Source organism: Rhipicephalus microplus, chromosome 2 (assembly GCF_043290135.1).
Source record: "Rhipicephalus microplus isolate Deutch F79 chromosome 2, USDA_Rmic, whole genome shotgun sequence".
Taxonomy (NCBI): domain Eukaryota; kingdom Metazoa; phylum Arthropoda; class Arachnida; order Ixodida; family Ixodidae; genus Rhipicephalus; species Rhipicephalus microplus.
The window spans coordinates 281,891,804-281,913,398 of NC_134701.1; the positions used below are offsets into that span (position 1 = coordinate 281,891,804).

The following is a 21,595-nucleotide window of genomic DNA, read 5'->3' on the forward strand; positions in this document are numbered from 1 at the left end:
AAAAAGCAAAGTAATTAACAGCGACAAGCATCGCAAGGGCAGCGGGATGAAATGCGCAGCTTCAAAGACAAATCTTAATAAATCGCTCAAAGGTTTATATGAAGTCCACTCTTTTCTCTTCGTTCTTTATTTTCTTCTGCACAGCACCGCTTTTAGAGCTAGGCCGAGTTCCCAACAACTTGCACCGCGTGCGCTTGACATGCACCTGTAAAGCGTGCTTTTCTGCAAGAAGACTTATTGTGCGGAAAAGTACTGTGAACGTGCAGCAGGGAACGTTGCTATAAATAAGGGCTGCCTCGTGGGGCGCTATAGGGGTGACAGGCAAAGAAGAATAACAGCACTACTGAGTAACAGGACTACTAATAAATGTAAATAGAAAAATAAGGGAGCAAGCACTACTTGACGAGTGAATTACAAGTAGCTGAATCACAAGTGAATTACAAGTAGTCATTTGGTCATACTATCACATTCGATTGACGATGAATAAGCACAAACACTATCACAGCGCTCGACTAAAAAATCGGACAATTTGTCAAAGTGACTTGGGCCCAGAAAAAAAGCTGGCGTGACAGCGTAGAGCACTGTTTTCGGTCATCGAATCTGAATTCACGTGCCAAGTCCATGCAGTATTTATACCTGACTACTAGGGACTGTCTTGCTATAAAATTTGTAGCAACAAAAGGGTGTATACTAGGGGCTAGTCTAGCAACCAGGAATCACTTGATAATAGTTATAATCTGGCAGCAGTCAAAATCTATCAAAATAGTAAAACGGTGGGCAATTGTAGATGCACGAGTACAGCAGGCACTAACGTGGTCGTTATTCGATTGACACTGCTTCTGTGCGTAGAAGAACGTAAATAATCCACAGGTGTACAATAACAATCGTAGAACTCCGTCAAAATTAGTATTGTATGTGTTAATTGTATTTGTTTACGGTACTCGTGTTACCAAAAAAAAAGGAGGTTGTTATTTCGGTCTCTGCGGACAGCACGTTGTCTTTTCGTCTTCTTAGATTCGTTCCCTTTTGTGTCATAACTGCTAGACTACAGCTTAGCACTAGTAATAATGTCCCATATGCCTTCCTCCACTTCATTGTCTGTTAGCTTCACTACGCTTCCGCATATCAAAGTGACCTATGAGGGAAAGTTTGAAAGAAGTTTAGACGTGTAAAGACGTGCTTATGACAATGATTTAGTTGCGCTTGTTTCGCAGGAATTCCGGCTTCGGTGGTGACGTTGGCATCGTTGTTTGCGAGCAAAAAAAAATAGTGCTTGGAAGTGAAAAACTCGAGCGCGTGATGCAAATAAAATGAATAAATAGTAAAAAAATATTCGATTGGAATGAAAATCGAATTACGTAGCAAGAAGGTGTTCTGCTGTTCGCTCGCATTCATTCTGGACGGTGTTCTACTCAGACTCGCTGTGTGAATGTTTTTTTTTTTTTTCGTAGAGTCATCGAACGAACGCGCTTCCAACAAGTCTATTCTCAGTTGCGTTAACGGGTTGCAAAAAAAACAATAAAATAAGATATTGCCACTTGGCCGCTAGTTACGGCGAGCGCAAGCCATGGCTGCCGGCTAGAATGGAAGACGATGTTCTGGGGCAGCGCGCGCTCTGGTTGTTGTTGATTTTTTGAAGCAGCCATCTTGCCAGTTTTCGGTGCGTCGCCCTGCCGGCTCAGTTATTCCAAGTTGAAGACCTTTTCGTAGCACGTGACAATACATACGTAAGCTGCGTTTTCATACGAAAACGTCGCTTATGCTGGGAGGATCATGAGCGGCAGCGCTAAACGTTTGGAGAGAAAGAGGGCGCGTTCCGTCGGCGCGCATAACGAGTTTTCCCGAGAGGAGACAGGTGGCCATCCCACGACCAGGAATGCGAAGCTAGTGGCGTGTCCGTGGACCCGCAGAAAGAAGATAATGGAAGGCTATACTCACGAGGGGACATCAACAGCCAAACGGGCATATGGTCTGGTACATGAAGCGTGAGTCGTAAAAAGAGGAAGTCCGTAGCAACGTTGGCTAGCCGGCATATTGCCCGTGCGTGCTACGAGGGAGGAAGATCTGCATACTGTCGAAAGAACGCGTGGGGTCCCCCTCTTACACGTCAACGTGCGTCTGCAGGGATGCGTGGTTGGTTTAATTATGTTTTATTTCCTTTAGTCTCGTCTATGCAATTCATTACTCCTATGCACGATATACGATGCACTGGCTTATGAACTCGAGTGACCACGTCGCGGCATCCCACAAAATGTGACACGCACCAGCTTGATGCTTGTTTGTTATAAAATGAGAGCAAGAAAAAAAAGTTGCAAATAAGCTATAGCTGTTCCTAAGTATGTAACGTGGTGCCGTCAACAACAGAAATATAAGAAAACAATGTAAAAGGAGAAAGAAAGTGGTGGTTATAGGGGATACCATGCACGCTACTGTGTTCTTTTGGCGCTCGCCTAATGCTTTTTAACACGTTAGCGTTAAAGAGCTCCTTTCACAGGAATTCCGGTGTCGACGTCGTTGGTTCCGAGTGAAAAAATCGGCGTTGTGCTTGAGCGAAGTATTGAGAAAGATGCAAATAAAGTATAATTTTCGGTTGGAGTGAGAATTGAACCATCTTCGTAGCAAGCGGGTATTCTACCACTGAACCGCACCACTGCTTGAAACTTCTTCGGAAAAGAACACCATATCAACGCCACGTGGCGTAAGGAATCTCCCTAACGCATGTAATATTGATTGGCAGAAGCTTAAAGTCGTGCCAGGCATCGTAACACGAGAACTTCGTGACGATTCGCTGTTTTGGAGACCCGTTTGTTACAAAGTGCTCTAAGATATTTAATAATCCCCAGTGGCAACAGCATCATCAAAGTGAGCAGCTCCGTAGGTTCGCGTGTCGCCTAACGGAGGCGCAACTTGGGCACTTCGACGATTCTCAAAAGGCATAAGGATGGCGTTGCGTGAACTACGCAACTTTACTTGCAGTATAGGCATTCTAGGATCGTTTGAAACGACCAATATTGCGCGCACAAACATTCGTTTTGTTGCAGCGTGGTTGACGCATCTACCAGGAACAGAATCCAGATCAGCAATTGAGATGGCGCTGCATGCTCACGGTGCTTGATTACGCTATTGCCTTCTACTCTTGAAGGCCAAGCTCAAGCGTTCTTATATGGCGGCCGAGAACCGGTGTTGTTGTATTCCAGGAGCTGTTTACTTCCCAATGTCTTCCCGAAATTCGACGACCAAAGGCAGGCCGCTGCTGGAAGTTACGCAATCGCTTCGGTTTTTTTTATTCTAGTTTCATTTAATTGTTGCTCCCATTGGCTGTAATCGAAATGGGTGGCGGCTGTTTGCGTATTGCTTTTGTAAGAATCTAGTTACATAACGTAGAAGGGTTCAGAAAGCTATGTACCGTGCGTATCAACAGACGACGTGAGAGAGTGTACCTTGTTTTCACTGTACACAAGTGTCATGGTCGCAAAGAAACTGCGTTAGATATATGACATACGCTTTACAACTTCAAAGAGTATAATAAGGGGAAGAATATATGCTTTCACAAACTCCGTCACTTAGCATAAATACACGATGACATCTGTATTAAGGCTCAATTTTCCCGAATTAAAAATACCACCGGCCTGGGACAAAATAGAAGCATTACGCTTCCAGGATAACACCTATAGTCTTTTAGAGAGCATGATAGACTTGTGCCGCCGAAAGAGCGTACCGTAAGATGACAAGGTTGCCGCAGAGACATAATTTCTTTATATATCAAGAAATATCTGACATACCTCGTATATTGTCAGAACAACAATAATACTGATACAAACGAGCGCAGACTATGAAAGAGCGTATATTGAATTTCGGAACTAAAATTAATGCGATACACACCGCTGAATATAAATAATGGTTCCGGTGTCTAAGAAGGCGACCACTAGCCTTGCTCTTTAACAAGCAAGCAGCAATGGGGAGGGGGGGGGGTGCCTTCTTCATTTCCCTAATTTCAAGTTTTATCGAGCATTGAGCTCCTTGCAAGAAATATGAGGCGCGTGATACCTTTACAAAGCGAGCGTTCGTTTAAGGAAAGACGTGCGCAGTTTTTTGTCTGCCCTTATATTTCAGTGACGTCAGCGGAAACCTGCAGCATGCGAAATCGAGTGAATTGGGCTTCTTTTTTCAGGCTTGAGAACGGCCGGGCACGGGTTCCCAACTCGGACGTTATGGGTGGCGTGGTTGGTTAGCACAACAGGATGCAGGGCCGATCGCAGCAGTGGAGCTTTCTCATTCCCGTGTTGGGGGAATTGGGAGAGTTTGGAACATGAGCCAGCTGCATCGAAGGAAGCATGCGTAACGCGTTCATCATTGTTACTAAATTTTGAAACTTCGTTCAAGCAAGGTTCCCGTTGACAGAATGCATTTTCATATCTAAGCACTACCGGTTGTCGGTGCTGTTGAAAGCCCCTGTCTTCCCTCTCCCCCTAACCGTAAATTCGAGGACAAACAAGCTTGAGGAAGAGAGGGGGGGGGGTCGCTATTGCCTCTCTCAAATTTGACACCGCTAGCCGATCGTGCCGTGTATCTCTGTCCCACCTCTGTAAAACGTTCTGTGCGGCGTTGCAGAAAGTTGCGTATGTAAATTTCACTCGCAGAAAAATCTGGGCAGCTCGCTATGCATATATTGAGATTGTCTCGACGGATATCTGTAATAGAGTTGATCTCCAAATTCACTAGGGAGAAAGCTGAACAACGCCCCCTACATATCTCTTCCAACCGCTTTATCTAACGTACGGTACTTTGGTAATCCGCCCTGAATATTGCGTTTGATTGGAGCACCATCACGACCTAATGTGCGCGAGTGATTTTCTGTCACTCAATCAACATCAAGTGGGCCAGTTTTCTATACATGAAAACAAGCTCTGCCATCAAACGGCGTAAACTATAGCAAGCCCAAGAATGCATACTGGAGTCTGAAAAAAAAAATGATTGGCGGCGTATCTGCGTACTTCCCTGGCAAAGGTCGTCGAAAGACGATAGTCTTTTGTCTGGAGAGAAAAAAAAATAAAACGTTTGTTTGACTTTCCGCGCGAGAAAATTGGTGAGCCGTGTGAGATATGAACGCCGTGTGAGATATGAACGCCATCTATTGGTAATTTGAAGAAACGAAGTTTTTCTAGAATGCAAAGCCACTGGTATACGTGGTAGAACCGTGTTGTTTTAGTGAAACGTAGAAAACGCCCGCTTTTTTGTTCATAGCGTCGCGTTTCCAGCACCGCGTATTAAGCTCTGCAGTCTTTAGAATTACGTATCAACGCATTTCAGAAATAAATTAACACATAACGCTGACGTATTGATGTAGCATCCAAATATGGGTACCATTAGTTTTTTTTTTTTTTTTTGATTGCCAGTGTTCACTAGTATGAATGCAGAAAGGAAATAAAGATGGGTGGTTGTTCAGCAAAGGGTTAAACTTTCGCTCTGATAGCCGAATCGATGGACAGGCAGATAACCGAAATACAGGCACATAGACAGATAGAGACAGACAGTCTAGAAGTTCTTTGTCGAAGTATAACAAGCAAGACTATTGTCTTTAAAAAGAAAATTTGAAAGCGTATATATCGCAACATGATTTCGGCTATCGCATGAAGGAAGCTGGTAATGCCGTCACCCACGGTATTCACGTGCCTGTATCGGAGGTTAATGCTGTAACTACAATATCAATTTGATGTGGTTTCTCTTTCTCTCATTGACGCCTTTTTTTTAGCTTTTGATTCTAAAAGATTTCATGTTATTCTTTCACTCCTTCCAGAAAAGGTAGGAAAGTTCCGGCGCAGCACACTGCCGTATGGAGGGTGAAGCATAAACGTATACAAACGTATACATGTGTGCCATCGGCCTATCCGTAGAGTGAGCAGAGGTTTCATTGCAGGCTTAGCGGCGTGTGCCTCTGGATCGAGCGCTGTATGTGGCGAGAGCGCCTGAATCACGTTCGCTCGTTCGAACAAACTGGGCAAAGAAGCAATGCGGTGGTTGGCTGCGTGGTGAACCGCTGCGAACGCGCCGCATTGTGTGGACGTGCACGACGACTGCCGCGGCATGGAGAGAGGCCCTTATGGACGGTCCAGCGTCGAAACCTGGCGCACTGGAGGCCTTCGCGTGGTCGCCCCCTCGCGGCGGCGGTGTTGTGCCAGCAGGCAGTTCACATGCCGATCGCGTCTTGAGGCGTGCGCCCGTTGCCAGCCATCCAAGCACATATGCCGGTCTTCTGTAGTAGCCTCATCCGCGCGGTGGCTCGGGGCACGACTGTACAACAAACTCTCGGGCCATCGACCGTTTCCTACTCGCCTTTTTTTTTATTTTCTTGTTGTCTAAAGTGCTTTGATACGTCCTCGTTCCGGCCATCACCATCGCCCTCGGTGGCGATGTTTGGTTTTCATACGAACTGATGTTCTTGCCGAGTGGATCCGGTCCTTCCTTTTCCTTTTCTCGGTGATGGTTGCTTAGCTGGCGTGACTACGTACTCTGGATGCTGGATGTAGGTTCTTCGTTTTTTTTGTGTGTGTATGAGCGAAGATGCGCATTTCCGTATAAAGCCCCACGCTTCTCGTCCGTTATGATTGTCGGCTCCATCACATCGAAGTCCACCGCTTGTTCTAGATAATTTGAAACAAGTCCGTGCAGGTCTTTATTAACATCAAAAATTTAAATCCGTTTTTTTTTTACATGGTAACTGCCGAGGAACTTGATTCTGAGATAGTTGTCAGAGAGTCCTGATATGAAGGTTGTTATGTATTGCGTGATTACTTTTTTCTGTTTCCTTCTTGTTCGGTCACATGTTGATAAAGTGACCGCTTGATTCAGTCTCCGACAGCCAAGCCGAAGCCACAAAAAAAACCAGAAAGAGGCAAAAAATATGAATAATGCTTGTACATTTCGCTGGTCAGCCTGAAACCTGGAAGATCATCGATCCCTGGTAGACTAGGAACGGCAAGCAGCAGTCGCTGACCAGGCGATAAAAGAGCTCTTCCACATGAATTCAGAAGATATATTTAATAGCTTGAAGTGTTGTGTACTGGAGGAGAAAAATAAATTTGAACAGCGTACAAACTTGTCTTTTTGGGGGGAGGTGGGTGCTGTGTGTGCACACGTAGATCATATAAAAAGCCTGGTCTGCTGCTGGGTGAATGGTTGTGTGTTAGGAGCAGTCCCTTTGAATCTGGGTACCCACTAGTGTATTCAAAATCTTCCCAGTAATGTATATATTGTCTATATTGTCCTAACAATATGTTAATTTGGTGTTTCTTCTTCTCAGTTTCTTCTTCCCGTCTTATATAGTTTTCCGCCACCAATATTCTAGCTTTCTCTTGCTGGTGTTTCCAGCATGCTCAATCACGTTTCTAGAACTGTCCTTGAAGTCTAATATGCTCGGCTGACTTACTGATTTCTTGGTTATTGTATGAACACTTTTACATTCGACCAAAAAAGGCTTCCATGGTTTGCGGACAATATCCACACACTTTGTTAATGCAGAGCTGCCCGTTCGAGCCTCGGCGGTTTTACCGTCATGCTGAGGCGCTGTCGGGTGAAGTCATGGACGTCGCTGTTGCTGTTTGTTGTCTCTCGCCTGTGGTCAGCTGTAGCTTGTCCCCAGCGCTGCAACTGCCTCGAACTTCAGGTATGCTCTAAGTGTTCGTAGAACACGACGCGCAGTCAGTTGTGAGCATTCGCTGCAAAGGCAGTGTGAGGAATGAAGACTGCGAACCCAACACAAACGAAAAGCGCCGAACCTTTAACTGCAGTTTACTCGCAGAAGTCGCCCTGTCTGAAAACTGCGGAATAGCGCGATTCCAGCCATCACCACACGTAACCACAAAATCAATCGGGATGGAACAAAGATAAAGCATCCTAGCACTGGCTAAGTGTTGCCATTGTTGTAGTTGATCGTAAATAGAGCAAGAATGGAGCTTACAAGGCTACGCGATCTATAGCACAGATAAGTCCATTAACTCTATGGTGGTAGGTTTAACTTACGGTACGGGTACCAAGGGATAGGATATGCAGCCGAGGATGGCGGGAAGTGAGATGGAGTAATGAAATTATGATATTTGCAAGCATAAAGGACAACCAATTTCTATTTCAGTATTTTAGCTCAAGACACAGCCTTAAGGAGAGTAGGACGAAGACATGTTGTCATTGTGTTGAGTGTGTTGCCATTATTCTAAATGATTGAGAGAGGGCTTCATATTTTAGTAGGCTAACAATGATGGCGGTTATGATGATGGCAATCGTCTCACAAATCGTTATTGAATATCGCAGGGAAGTTTCTATCCTGTCTGCTTACATCTACTGAAACGAAAGGCTTAACGATAGCAGTGACAAAGCACCACGAAGAGGAATCGACCTGATGCAATCCCAGCGCTTCATATGTCCCAACCAAACCGTATAGCACGTCATACGATGCGAGCCCTAGAGCCGTCCAACACTGTCGAAATTTGGGCTTGTTGGTGCATTGTGACGACAGAAAATAGCGCAAAGAAACGGGGACACAAGACGAGAACACACGGCACAGGCGCTAACTTCCAACATAATGTTTATTGCCACCGCACACTCGCCTATATCACCAAGAAAAATAACATCACATGACATGAATGAAGCGCACAAAAATTAATTTCTTAGAAAATACAATTCTTTATCACTGAGCGTAAGAGAGGGAGTGCTGACGCACTTAGACCCCAGTGAAGCGATAGCCTCAGCCTCAATAATCTCTCTAGTAAGCTTGTCAAACATTCTCTTGATAACAGTGCATGCATTGAATATCGGCGCGCAGCCGCAGGATTTACAATGTATGGCCAACCAACTTCCCTGGCCGTTTTTCACATTATTACAATGTTCTCTTAATCTAGAGCCGTATTTCAGGCCTGTCAGCTCGAATCGTCTTTCTGTTCGCACGTAAACGGCACGGGATGTGAACAACCGTTCAGCGCGGTGATTGCCCAGGTGCTGTGCCAAGAGGCCGGCTACCGGGAGCTGCCTTCGCCCGTGCCCCGCGCGGCCGTGGCGCTGCTGCTGACCAGCAACCAGCTCGAGCGCCTCGCGACGGACAGCTTCCTCGGCCTGGTGCGGCTGCGCAAGCTCATTCTGGACAACAACCGCATCCAGGCGCTGGCGCCGTTCACTTTCCGGGGGCTCAGCGGACTCGACGAGCTCAGCCTGCAGAACAACCCGCTCACTGTGCTCTCGCAACAGGTACACACCCACACCAAACGTTTTTTTTTTTTTTAAATCTATAGTCTTTCTTGTGGACCTTCGACGCAAAAATTTTGTTTTGTCTGTCCGTCTCTACATTTGTGTGTTTGTCCACTATTACCCGCATCGGTTACTTGAAACGGCCGACCCCATCCGTAGCGACCACCAATGTTGCTCAAGGTTGAGCGTTCATGCTTGTGCATTTGTCAATTAAAAGGCAATTATTTCGCATGTCTGGAGCACCATAACAACACGCATATGTTCTGCATATGCATCTCTTACTATAAAACGCATGCATAAGTAATCTTAAAGACCGTAGCGCTTATCACGCTGTTCTTACCATGCAACGCTTGCACGGAACGGGAAGTGTTTTCAACGCTTTGCTAAGACGAGATGGTGGTGGCACCTACCCGTCGCCTCGCGTTTTACACCTTGTCACATCTGAGACGGGCGCGCCCAGCCATGCGCTTTGTTTTCCAAAAGAAACTGCCAGATGGCGCTCATGGCTCACGTGTGACATGACTTGATGCACTCGTGAGCCTCCGCTGCACGCTCGAGGCACTCTAACGCTGCGGCTCCGGAATACCCTTCACCGAATTTCTTGCGCAGATCATTAAATAAATGTTTTGTTCACTCTCTCCACACGCAATACTATCGTCTTTCGACGACATTGGCAGATTACATGCAGATACGGGGTCAATTTTTTTATTTTACCGATACAATGACGTTCTAAAAAATGAAAGGATAAATTGTAGGGGTGGGCCAACGCCTCCTCTATATATTCTTTTTTTTAACACAGAGGAGGCGCTGGATGGGCTAATGGTAGCCCCGCCACGGTGTTCTAGTGGCTAAGGTACTCGGCTGCTGACCCGCAGGTCACGGGATCGAATCCCGGCTTCGGCGGCTGCATTTCCGATGGAGACGGAAATGTTGTAGGCCCGTGTGCTCAGATTTGGGTGCACGTTAAAGAACCCCAGATAGTCTAAATTTCCGGAGCCCTCCACTACGGCGTCTCTCATAATCATATGGTGGTTTTGGGATGTTAAACCCCAGATATCAATCAATCGATGAGCTAATGGTAAATTGGAAGTTCGCAGTACCCGCCACGATAGTGGTTGAAGTGCTGACCAGAGGTTCATGCGCCTAATCTTAGACGCGGCGACCGCATTTAGGTAGAGGCGAAATGCTATAGGCCTGTTTCCTTTGATTTAGTGGAGTACACATAAAGAACCTCAAGTGGTGAAAATATTTGGAGTCCTCTACTACGGTGTCTTCAATACTCGTATCGTAGTTTTACGACGTAAAACCCCAAGAATAAATATTACTATACAGGTTCACTGAGAATGCGAAGAAAACTAGTGAGTTGCTTGAATAATTTGGAATCGGCTAGTTCGAATACTATATACCACATATTATGAAAAAAAAAACGAACAGTTTTATGCTGACCCAATCAACGTATCAGCATTTCTATATATATACTTTGAACCTGGCTTGTGTGAGTACTGCATCTCTGTTGTGGTTCGAAGCGAAGTGGATGCAAATTCACATAGTTGCAGGATCTGAATAGTAGCAAGGTTTTGGTTGCAGTACTAAACCGGCAAGACATGCTTTTAAACTGAAATAATCTTAATCAGGCGACATGTACACGTAACCCGTTCACACAGGCGTGCGACTTCGCGTCATAGCGAATTTTCTTCGGATAGGTGGCTTCACGTCATAGTGATTGGACACTGTAGTAAAGCTATTTAAACGGGTTACCTGCGGTAAAAAAAAAAAGCATATCCACGGAGTCAATGATGATGAGCGGGGCGAAGCGCTTGAGGGTTTCATCGCCAAACCGTGAAGCATCCGCGAATATCGTCCACTACATCGCCAAAGACATGACAAACAATGTATATATTTACACAATAAATTACATTATTGGTAAGTGCTAGCGCTTTCGTTCCCCCTTCAATATAACGGCTTTATTGTCGATGAAGTGATGGGTCGGTGATGGGTCGTAGTGGGATGTTTGCAAGGACGAAGTAGTGGGCAGTTGGGAAAGATGGAACTATACGCGGTCGCGTACGAACAAGGGATGGACAAAGTGGGAAAATGCATGGTTCTTTAACGCGCACCTGGATACAAGTACACGACCATCTTGCATTTCAGATTGGCTACTTCTCAACGGTATTTGCTTTATGGTCGGTGGAGTGCGTAGTGAGATGTTTGCAAGGACGAAGTAGTGGGCAGTTGGCAAAGATGGAACAATAGGCAGTTACGTACGTACATACAAGGGAGTGACAGACCCACACCTTTAGGAGCTTTGCCCCTAAAAAAGTCTATTCGTTCGTTGTGAATTCGAATACTCTAGAGTTAAAATTGTCATCAACCCTTTGTAACACGAAACTTCAAAGGATCCACATGGATCGCTTCGTATGTATCGGTATAGTTTTCGTACCCTGGCGTCGTGCCGCGAACGAATTGTGTTCTCCTTAATGAACCTTGTGGACTTCCGCATAAATGATGTGATGTATTCAGTGTGCTTCGAGATGTCGACCGATTATCTCTTTCGCTGATAAATTTCTAGCATCCTGGCTCGTTCACGTATACAGTAGAACGAGCGGCTCGGGAACGCTTTGGCACCGGGTTTGATTCCCAGACCAGAACGTATTTTTCATCAACTGCCTGTCCTCGACTTCTCTCTGTGTGTTACTGCAGTGTCTATAACCTGCACATATATATTGCTGCAATAATTACCAAAAAAAAATAATATATTATTCGAACCCATTCTTTCGTGATTATTTCTTTTGCGGTAAATGTACCGCCGGAATCTTTATAGCTCACTTTTTTTCTATATTAGTTTCGATAAAGAAGACGCATATACATGGGGCTATGTACAGGTAATGTCGATATATACAATTAATTGACATGCATTCAGTGTAGTGTTGCGAGAGAACATCGGTGACCCGTATAGCAAGTATCCCTTTTCTGTGGCCTGTACAGCAGCATTGCGTGGCGTGCTGTAACGGTTAACCTCCTTTCCCCTTCTCAAGCGCAGAATAGCAACTGAAGATCTCCTCCCCTACTTTTTCTTTACCTTTCTCTCTTTCTTTTTTTTTTTTTTTGAAAAGTCTGGTCGGCACGCAGCTTTTTCGGTCTTTGAGGGGCTTCACGTGCTGAAACCCAACGAAACCAAACTTTGCAGTGTAGGCCGCCACTCGCAAAACGTTTGCCTCTAGTGCATCGCCACCAGGTCGACCCAGCAGTGCACAGCATGAGCAGTAAACGGTCTTTCCGATGTCGATAGCGCGCCTCCACTGACACGTGACCGCATGCGTCACACGTGACTAAGCGCAGTCACCACGGCGAACACACTTCTAACCTTTAATTCCTGTTTATTTTATTGTTTTTATTGTGTAAGTTTTGCCGACTGTTGTATTTTCAGCGCTAGAGCAAGTTAAAGCAAAATTTCAAGTGAAGGATAGTGAAAGGATGCGTCTGTTTTGTCGTGGTTGAGCGCTCCCAATGTTTCACTGACAGAGTGGCTTCCAGTACCAACGTTGCATGATGTCCAGCGGTGCACCATAGTCCTTGTCAGACACGCAGAGAAGCACGCGTGCTAATAATATTTGAATTATTCCATCAGTATTCCATCAGTATTCCAAAGTGGCATAAAAGCGCATTTTTCTTTTTGTCTTTGCCTCGCCAAACTCCACGTGCATGACATATAGAAAGCTCTCGCTTTCCAGTCGTCATATGCGAAAGCATGTTACTTGGTGGGGTTTTATTGTTTTCTGCGTGATAACAAGTTACACTCATACACATGACGTGCACTGGTTCGTAATGAAGCCTCATGCATGTTATTTGTGCCTCCGAGGTGTGTTAAATGTGCCAAGTTGTTCCCTCGATAGCATATTAGGCTGAATGTTTTCTCTACGGCATGACAGTTTCGCTACATCTATGCCATGTCTTCCAAAGCACGCAAATTTTGATTGATTGATTGATTGATCGATCGATTGATCGATTGATTGGAGCATTTAGTTCATCGAACCGTCATGTGAGGCTGTACAGACTGGCGTCTGACCACACGGGATGTGGAATCATTCACTCTTGTCCTCAAAGTCCACTTACGCAAACCTTAAAATTGTATTATGGCTATAAAGAAGAATATGAGCCGGGAATCCTAAAGAGAGTATCGTGGTGCTTCGGGACGCATTGAATTTTTTGGGGGACCGAAGCTCCCTATGCCGTGGGTCGTGCGTCCGCGATGTATAGTAGTAGTAGTAGTAGTAGTAGTAGTAGTAGTAGTAGTAGTAGTAGTAGTAGTAGTAGTAGTAGTAGTAGTAGTAGTCGTAGTAGGGGGAGGAGTAGGATTAGGAGGAGGAGCAAGCAGCAGGCAGCACGCTTTTCAATTGAGGAGGAAACAGGTGCACGTTAATCATAAATAAAAAGATTGTTGTTTCTGATGAAATAACATACAGAGACGATTATTGGTGACTTAATGTGCAATAGCATTTGCCTTGACTTTACTGCTTACTAAAAAAAAAACTAGTACAGGAGGACGCATTTTCAGCACTATCTGACCAGAAAGAGTTGCCACGTTAAACTCGCCGGGCGTAACCTCTTTGGTTTTAGCAAGGTATAGCGAGGGTCGGGCCACAGTGCCATGACGAATATAGTGAACTAGTGTATAACCATGAACTAGAGGCGGTGAAAGGTGGGAAGTAGACACGAAGCACAGGCCTTAAGAAAGTGCGTGAGTGCCACCTCTCGTTTAGTCCTTGGAAAGTCCGCTGGATGGCGGTACTTCTATATGCTGAATATATGATAAAAAGATGCTAGATGGTGGTACTTGTAGTGTTCACTAGATGAACGGACGGACGGATGGACAGATCGACAGGCAGATGCACGGACGGACGTATGCATGGACCACAGACGAACGGACGCATGGACGGGTGCACGGTCGGACGGACTGGTGGACGCATGGACGGACGCACGGACAGACGCATGGACGGACGGACGCTTCGCCCCACTCATCATCATGCACTCAGTGGATATGCTGTAATTTCTTTTTTATTCCGCTATTTCTGAAAGCTACTTCTGGTTAATTAATTTGCATTCTGCTATTTTTGAAAAACCGCTCTCGGTTTCGGTAGCGAGTGGGTGATCTCGTGTTGACGTATAAACGTAGTGTGACGTCACGAGGAGACAGGAACTCGCGAAGTACTTGTAGCAGCTCTGTCATCTGATGTCAGACGCACGTGGTGCACGTAAACAACGATGTGTGAATTGTCATCCATTATCTCCAAACGCGATTTCTGCGATTCAGATGGCAAGCAGGACGCAGAGTTCGCAAGCGTAGCGAATTTCGTTAAGTAGTCATGATAATGTACAATGAAGCGGTGCTGACTTGCAGATGCTGGGTGACTAAAATATTTAAAACTAAAATATGTTTTACACGTCTTCTGGCTTCAGAAGAGCTTTAGTGATGCATTACAAAACACCGAAAACTGTCTTTTTTAGCCAAGTCTTCAACGCGTGTCAGTGCTTCAATAATCGATAAAACTGTGCACGAGGCCTGACTCTCGCCGTCGACATTCATGTGGCGCAGTCTCTGTCCGGCCTGAGCCGGGTGCGAATGCTTCAGCTCGGCTTCAACCGCATCGCCCGCGTCGAGCCGTTCGCCTTCGCCGGAAGCAGCGACCTGAGCAGCATCTCACTCGAGGGCAACCCTCTCGAACTGCTGCGATCGCGGGCATTCGCCAACCTCAGCCGGATCGGCTCCATTAGACTGCCTCGGAGTCTCGCCGCCATGGAGGTAGTATGTCTGTACTACAATACCCACATTCCCTTCAGAATTCAACCAAGCAATGAATGCATCTTTAATCGAACAGGAGCAATATCTCAATTGGGTAAATCCATAAAGAAAGTTCTTTGTTAATGCACAAAATCTCTGCCGGCGACGGTACACAGGGTGTCCCGACTATCTCAGCACGATTTAAAGAAAGAGGAAGGGTGTAATGTGAAGCAAACCTATAGTGCATACACAGACTAATTTTAAGCATGGACTGTTGTGCGGTGTAAACATGACAGCGGGCTTATCACCGCCCTTCTCGTTTTCTTCTTGAACTTCATCAAGCCTCCTAATCTCTGACGCGTCTGTCCTCAGCCTGACGCCTTCGCGGGTCTCCGGAACGTGAGCCTGGTGTCCATCGAGGCCCCTCGCCTGAAGCGTCTTCCTCAGTTCGCCTTTCGTGGTCTTGAGAACGCGGGCGAGCTGCTCATCCGGGACGCCGAGATCGGCCTCATAGACTCTGGCGCCTTCGCCGGCCTCAGCCACGTTCGCCGGGTCACGCTAGAGGGCTCCACCGTGGAGGCGGTGCGCGCGGCCGCGTTCGCCGGCATGCGAGCCGTAGGCCAGCTCAGGATCGGCGGCAACCGACTCGGGAGCGTGCTGCCCGGAGCCCTCGACGCGCTCGACCAGGTTTGTGGTCGACGGTCTCGTGCGTTCAACGATCGTCTCACGTGCATGACCAGTAAAAAAAAAAAAAACGACGCATTCTATTCGGCGGTTTAATGTCTGAATTGCACGAAACATTCTTTAACATGGAAGTGTTCCATGCCGGGCTCCCCCAAGGACTTGCCTACGTCATGTCCGTGACGGAAATGACGTCAGCGAAAGAGCATGCTAGTTTTCTAGCACCCGCACGGGATATGTCTTAATGGGACACTAAAGAGCAAAACAATTTTTCGCGTATTAGTAAAGTATAATTTCACAATGCCGAAAACACCACTGTTACCGCGACATGACGCTTGGTGAGTGAGTAAACGCGCGAGAAGGAAATGTAGGTGGGGACGCCACTGTGAGATTTATCAACTTTTGCCAGTGACGCTATATATTGTGTACTTTCAAAAATCAGCGCAAACACGACGGAGTATGAGTGGCTTACAACTCGCCGACCTCTCTATACCTTACTGCATACTGCACTCTGCGTGCGAATAAAGATGCTCGAGGTATTTTGAGCACCGACGTCATCGCTACGATCTTCAACCTACGCTCTTCGTACGCGGCTCTCTCTATTTTTCCCTACATTCCAAGTCGCAACACCACTGATCGCATTGTTCGACGTCTCTTTTGTCCCCCCTCGCAGGCGTCCGTGAGTCACGTGCTGCTTTCGGGCAACTGGCTTCCCTGCGACTGTCGACTCCGCTGGGCTCCCGAGTCCCTGCGCAGGCGTGGGTTCTGCTCGTCGCCCGCTCACTTGCTCAACGCGTCGGCGGCCCAGGTGGCGCTGGACACGCTGCCGCGCTGCCTGCCCGAGCACTTTGTGCCTCACACGAGGCCCGACGCTCCTCCGCTCTCGGGCCGTCAGCAGACCAGCGGCGCCGCAACGCACAGAATACTCGCCGCACTGGCACCGCTGCTACTGCTTGCTAGCGGAGCCTGGTTGCAGCGCCTCTTCTTCGAAACTTCGTGCCTCCCGGATTGGTATCTCTGACAGCCTGCGACGTAATTTCTTTTCCCCGCATACACACGCAAAGTGAGCTGTCGGAGTCTGCCGAATCAACCAACGGTGCTGGTCGGAGCTGTGCTGCCTATAGCGAGCAAGTGGTCAGTCACCTCAAGGAACTGCTCGTGCAAGAATGTAAAATATCTGCACTGACTGCGCGACACTCGCGCTCCGGGTTCGGTATCTTCTTTTCGTTGATTTTTCATATAAGCGTTCAGCTTTGCCGTGGGAGCTGGCATTCCGTTTTAGTGCTTTTGTTGCATCTTAGAGAATATCGGACAAAATAGTGAGCATGTTTGCAACCTTACTTGTGACGCCTTAACGTGATGCTGCGTGTAGAGACTCGAAGGTTATGACACAGTAATTTAACTATATTGTTGGTTATCTTTTTTTATCGGTAGAGGCGAAAATGTTTGAGTCCCGTGGGCTTAGATTTCGCAGGTTGTCAACATTTCCGGAGCCTCCCTCTACGCCGTCTCTCGTAATCATAGCGTAGTTTTGGCACGTTAAACCCCAACAATCATTATTATCATTACCTTCTTTTAGCACTTCGTCAGGGTGATACCCTCCTTGATCGTGAGGTGAGGACATACTATATAGTGGTGAATGGTGGATGACGAAAAGCAGCTATTGCAGCCTTTTGTCTTCGCCTTGTTCTGCTTTTTTTTTCCTTTGTTTCTTTTCTGGCTTCCCTTTGTCAAAGTACCGAAGTGGTTTGTGGCTGCTCGCGGTATCGAAACGGAACCAAGCGCGATACTTCGAAAAGTGGTACATTTCACGTGTCTCCGTGGTTAAAAGTTTTTGCTCAACCGCTCATATAACACTGTATATGGTTTTGTGTTGCGTAGTATAAATTCACCTCGCCAGTACCAGTGCACCTGTTCGTGCATGTTGTACAGGAAACAATATGATTCAGGAGCCGCGGTGTGACGATTTGGTGTCGGTGAAAACTTCCCGACTTCTTAGCCTGGACCCATAAACACCTTCTATAACTTTTTTACATTTCAAGTAAACATGCGCATCCCGTTCAGAATGTAGTCTCGGTGAACAATGTCAAACGGTATGAGCCACTGGCGCACTAAGAATTTCAGGTAACAGTATCTTGTCTTCTCCAGGGCTTTCGGTAATCCCCAGCATTGACCGTGACCTCACCATTCGCGTCTGCGTCACGTTATCCACAAAAACAGCGGTTTGTCTGCTTCTATAGGTAAGCGCTCCCATCCGGCTTTGCGAAGAGGAGCGCAGAAGGGTAGACCAGCCAATGAACGGAGCTTAGCGAGAAAGGAAACGGGCGAGTCCCGTTTTTCTATCATCCAACCTAACTCCGCTATTACGGCAGCGATTCAAAAAAAATTATCGCGGCTACGAGTTTGTTGAAGACGTTTGCACAACTGAAACACCACGACTAAATTTGAATCTGTATGTGGTGTCGGGGCCCTTTAGACCGAGGCCGCTTCATACGTGTCACAAGCAAGCACCTCTGTTGCCCTCCACGCACATGTACTGCATGCATGCGTGTCAAACTCCAAGGGCGCCTGGGTTGTTACACGTGGGAGGTTTCAGCACCAGGTGGTGTGCAGCTAGCGTCACACGGACTAATGACATCGCCCCGGTGCTGTGGACTCTCCAGTTTGCACTGACCAGTGACGATGCACTATATCTTGTTTTCGAACAGTTCAAGAATATAGACGATGTTGACGTTTGTCTGTTTCAATTATTCTTAAGTCACAAACCTTCACTAGGGGTCTTACAGTGATAAAATCACTAAAGAGCGTGTTTTGTTTTTCATCTTCTATCAAAGACTTGTAAGTCACTTGTGAGTGGGCTGTGTGACACTGTCGACAAACAAAAAACAGTAATGATCAAAATAACCAAGTATACCGGCATGAAAGACAAAGGTACGTAGAGCATGCATTGCTTTTATCTCTTCAATACTGTTACTGCTCCCGTGAATTTGGGAGGCAATCAGCGGGCTAATTCCAATGGCTCACCTATCAGTCCCCCGAACTACACCACGAATGCACATGCAATTTATATTTGGTCCTATTTCGCGCGCCATCGAATGCCAGCTGTGGTGCAAAGAACGAGTCGGAGCCGAGATTTGATAACAAACAAAAATGATATTCTCAAATACGACAGAAAACAGCGCACACATATGCACACTCGGTAATAATCCAATACAATACGTCACCAATCACAGAATGGGCTACAGAACACTGCAAGATATACGGTAATCAAAACAACGGACACAAACAACGACACGCGCTACAATGCAATCTCGCGCACTAATCAAGACACTTAAAGGCTAAAAAATTTATTCAAACTTATTCAGTCCAAAGTTTTTGAAACAAAGTTTCAATGATTTTTTCCCAGAAACCACTCACTCTAATTTCAGTGCTGCTTTCGTTCCGCCGCCCTCGAAGTTTCTCTTCCAGGAAACCTAGCCTCGTGAAATGTTCGCGCTCCAATAGGAAAACTTCTTCGCCGGTAACAGGTCGACCACTCACGCGCTCCATGGAACTGCAGAACGCGTTTTCACCCGCTGGCGCTAAACACACACTCTTCTCCTGCTTGTAATGCAAGCCTTCACCCGCAGGTAGAAGACTTCATGTCATCTGATTTATCACTGAAGACGTAAGCCTTCGCCCGACGGCGGAAAAACTCCCATCTCTGGCTCTACGCATGCTGGCTCAAAACTTCTTTCATTTCCTCATCACCACCATCCGCTGCTTGCTTTTGTATCAACCTAGGTTCTAGACGTGTCTAGTCGTCTCCGCGGCGCGCCACACCGTCAAAGCTGTGGAAAGGGCAGGAACTCCCTCGTACGTGACGCAACTCTGCATCGCCACGCGGCCCTTTCCTTCGAGATTTATCCAGAGATCGCTCGGCGACAGGTGCGAGGAGGTTGGTCGGCGCAGCGACGCTTTTGAGAAGGAGAAGCAGTGCACCTGAGGAGTACTTTGATGCTTGTTTTCTTCTTTTACGCTGGCTCATGGCGCGACAATCTGGCGCCTGGTATCGTCGCAGTCGCCCGAATTCAGAGGCGCGCGCTTTCTTGAGCGCTCGTTTGTGACAAATACGCAAGACCCCACCTCAGACGTACGCATAAATTCCGTTGTCCACCCTTTCTACAACAAAGTCGCCTTGATGATGGGAGGGCTAGACTTTGTTATAAACAGTATACTGTTAAAAGCCGACGAACGTATTTATCGAAGAGAAGCTATTGTGCCTCGGGATACGCATTCCATCAGCGAAGTAGCTCCTTGAGCACTTGCTGGTACAAAACCGCACTCGCCGTCACGTTGGCACGACAGTTTTCTGAACAAATAAGTAGGACAACCAGATGCGGAATTCTCAAGATTTCCGTGAATCACCATACTTAATCTGTTGACAGTCAGGAAGTGACGTCACTTGCGAGAGGCTCAGGACTGCTACCTGGAGGAGGAGGGCACTTGTTAATATTTTTTTCAGGGGTTCAGAGCTTGCCGCTTGTATGTTGCGATCTCTTCTGCCAATGCAATAACTGCTTTTTGAAGTTTTTTCGTCGGGGGACAGGGTTAAAGCTGCGATGGCACTCGCAACATTTTGACTCTCTCTCCATCTTTTTCTTTTTTTGCGTCAACAACTTCTTTAGTCAATACTGCTAGCATTGCACAGGTCCAAGCCGGGTAGGTAAAAATATAATATAAATATAGGTTATCAGTATAAACCTATAGAAATTATAGAAAGAAAAGGTGGCTGGACGAAGGGTCAGCGGCATGAGCTTGGGTGATTTTGGCCTGCTGTACTAAGAGTACTTTGATAAAAAAAATACATACACGTACTAAGGTCGGACACACTTTACTCGCTGGGTCAGCTGACTTTGTTTTTCTTAAGAGTAATGAATATATATACGAAAAAAGAAAGGCAAAATAAAACGAGATTCCCAGTTGACTGCAGTAATAAAGAGGTGATCGGCGCACAGCCAGAAAAGATGTTTAACCTCCCCTCGAGCTGTAAGCTTTACGTTTTATATGTGTAAAGTGTACTCACACGCACAACTATATATAAAAAATGATATCAGACCCTTGTCCGAAATAAAAGAAAATTTGACTATATCCTTGGAGCATGTGATTTGATGGCGACTCATTACATGCGTCACCAATGTGGTAGTCTTTTTTTTTCTTTAATATGTTTATGAAGTTTCAATCATGCGGTGCTTTTCATAGCGCTCATTCAGTGTGTTGGAGAAACGCTGACCACGTGACGTCAAGCTCTTCATTCGTGCTTTTGGTTTCTGTGAGACTTTTTTTTTTTTTCAACCGAAATGAATCGGCGTTACAGGTGACTTGAATTGCAGTGATTGCAAGATCGCCAGGTGAAAATCGCGGGTTCTTACCCCACATGACTTGTTCAATGTTGGTGCCGCCATCTACAGACGCGACACTCAGCCGCACCGTGGATGGTACATTGTCTCGACGCAAGAGGGCAGTAGAGGCAAACAAAAAACGTGGGTTCGGCGGCATGTGGGTGACCGATGCGCTTTCGATATTTTGCGTTTCTTATTCTGTGAAGTTAGTTTTTAAGTAATACATGCGCAGTTTGTTAGCTTAGGTATCGCTGTACCTCGCGTTAACGTATGAAAGTAAGGAAGAGAGAGAGAGATTCGCAGCAAACACATCAATAGCGCAGTCGCAAATTTCGGGTGAGTGGAAAGGCCCCCTCATCCCCTAAAATAATCAGTTTCTACGTTTATACATACGTGAAGAAGGGTCGACCCTCTTTGAAGTAATGTCCCGGCTACGTCCCCGCAAGTTGGCCTCTGTCATGTAAACTGATGTACCACTATTTTATGTTTTATTTCGTTAGTCTTTTTTTCATCCAACATT

General features: G+C 46.4%; 1 protein-coding gene across 2 annotated transcripts in view; it reads left to right on the forward strand.

The window, feature by feature from the left end:
* LOC119163272 (uncharacterized) overlaps positions 1-18,429 on the forward strand; it is a 59,015-nt gene extending 40,586 nt beyond the window's left edge. For both annotated transcript variants that reach the window (XM_075882148.1, XM_075882147.1), the window contains 5 exons: positions 7,519-7,663; positions 8,986-9,234; positions 14,828-15,034; positions 15,386-15,700; positions 16,368-18,429. In XM_075882148.1, the coding sequence (XP_075738263.1) occupies positions 7,553-7,663; positions 8,986-9,234; positions 14,828-15,034; positions 15,386-15,700; positions 16,368-16,715 (1,230 nt within the window). In that variant the 5' untranslated portion in view covers positions 7,519-7,552 and the 3' untranslated portion in view covers positions 16,716-18,429. The remainder of the gene's footprint in view (positions 1-7,518; positions 7,664-8,985; positions 9,235-14,827; positions 15,035-15,385; positions 15,701-16,367) is intronic.
* Positions 18,430-21,595: the final 3,166 nt, after the last annotated feature.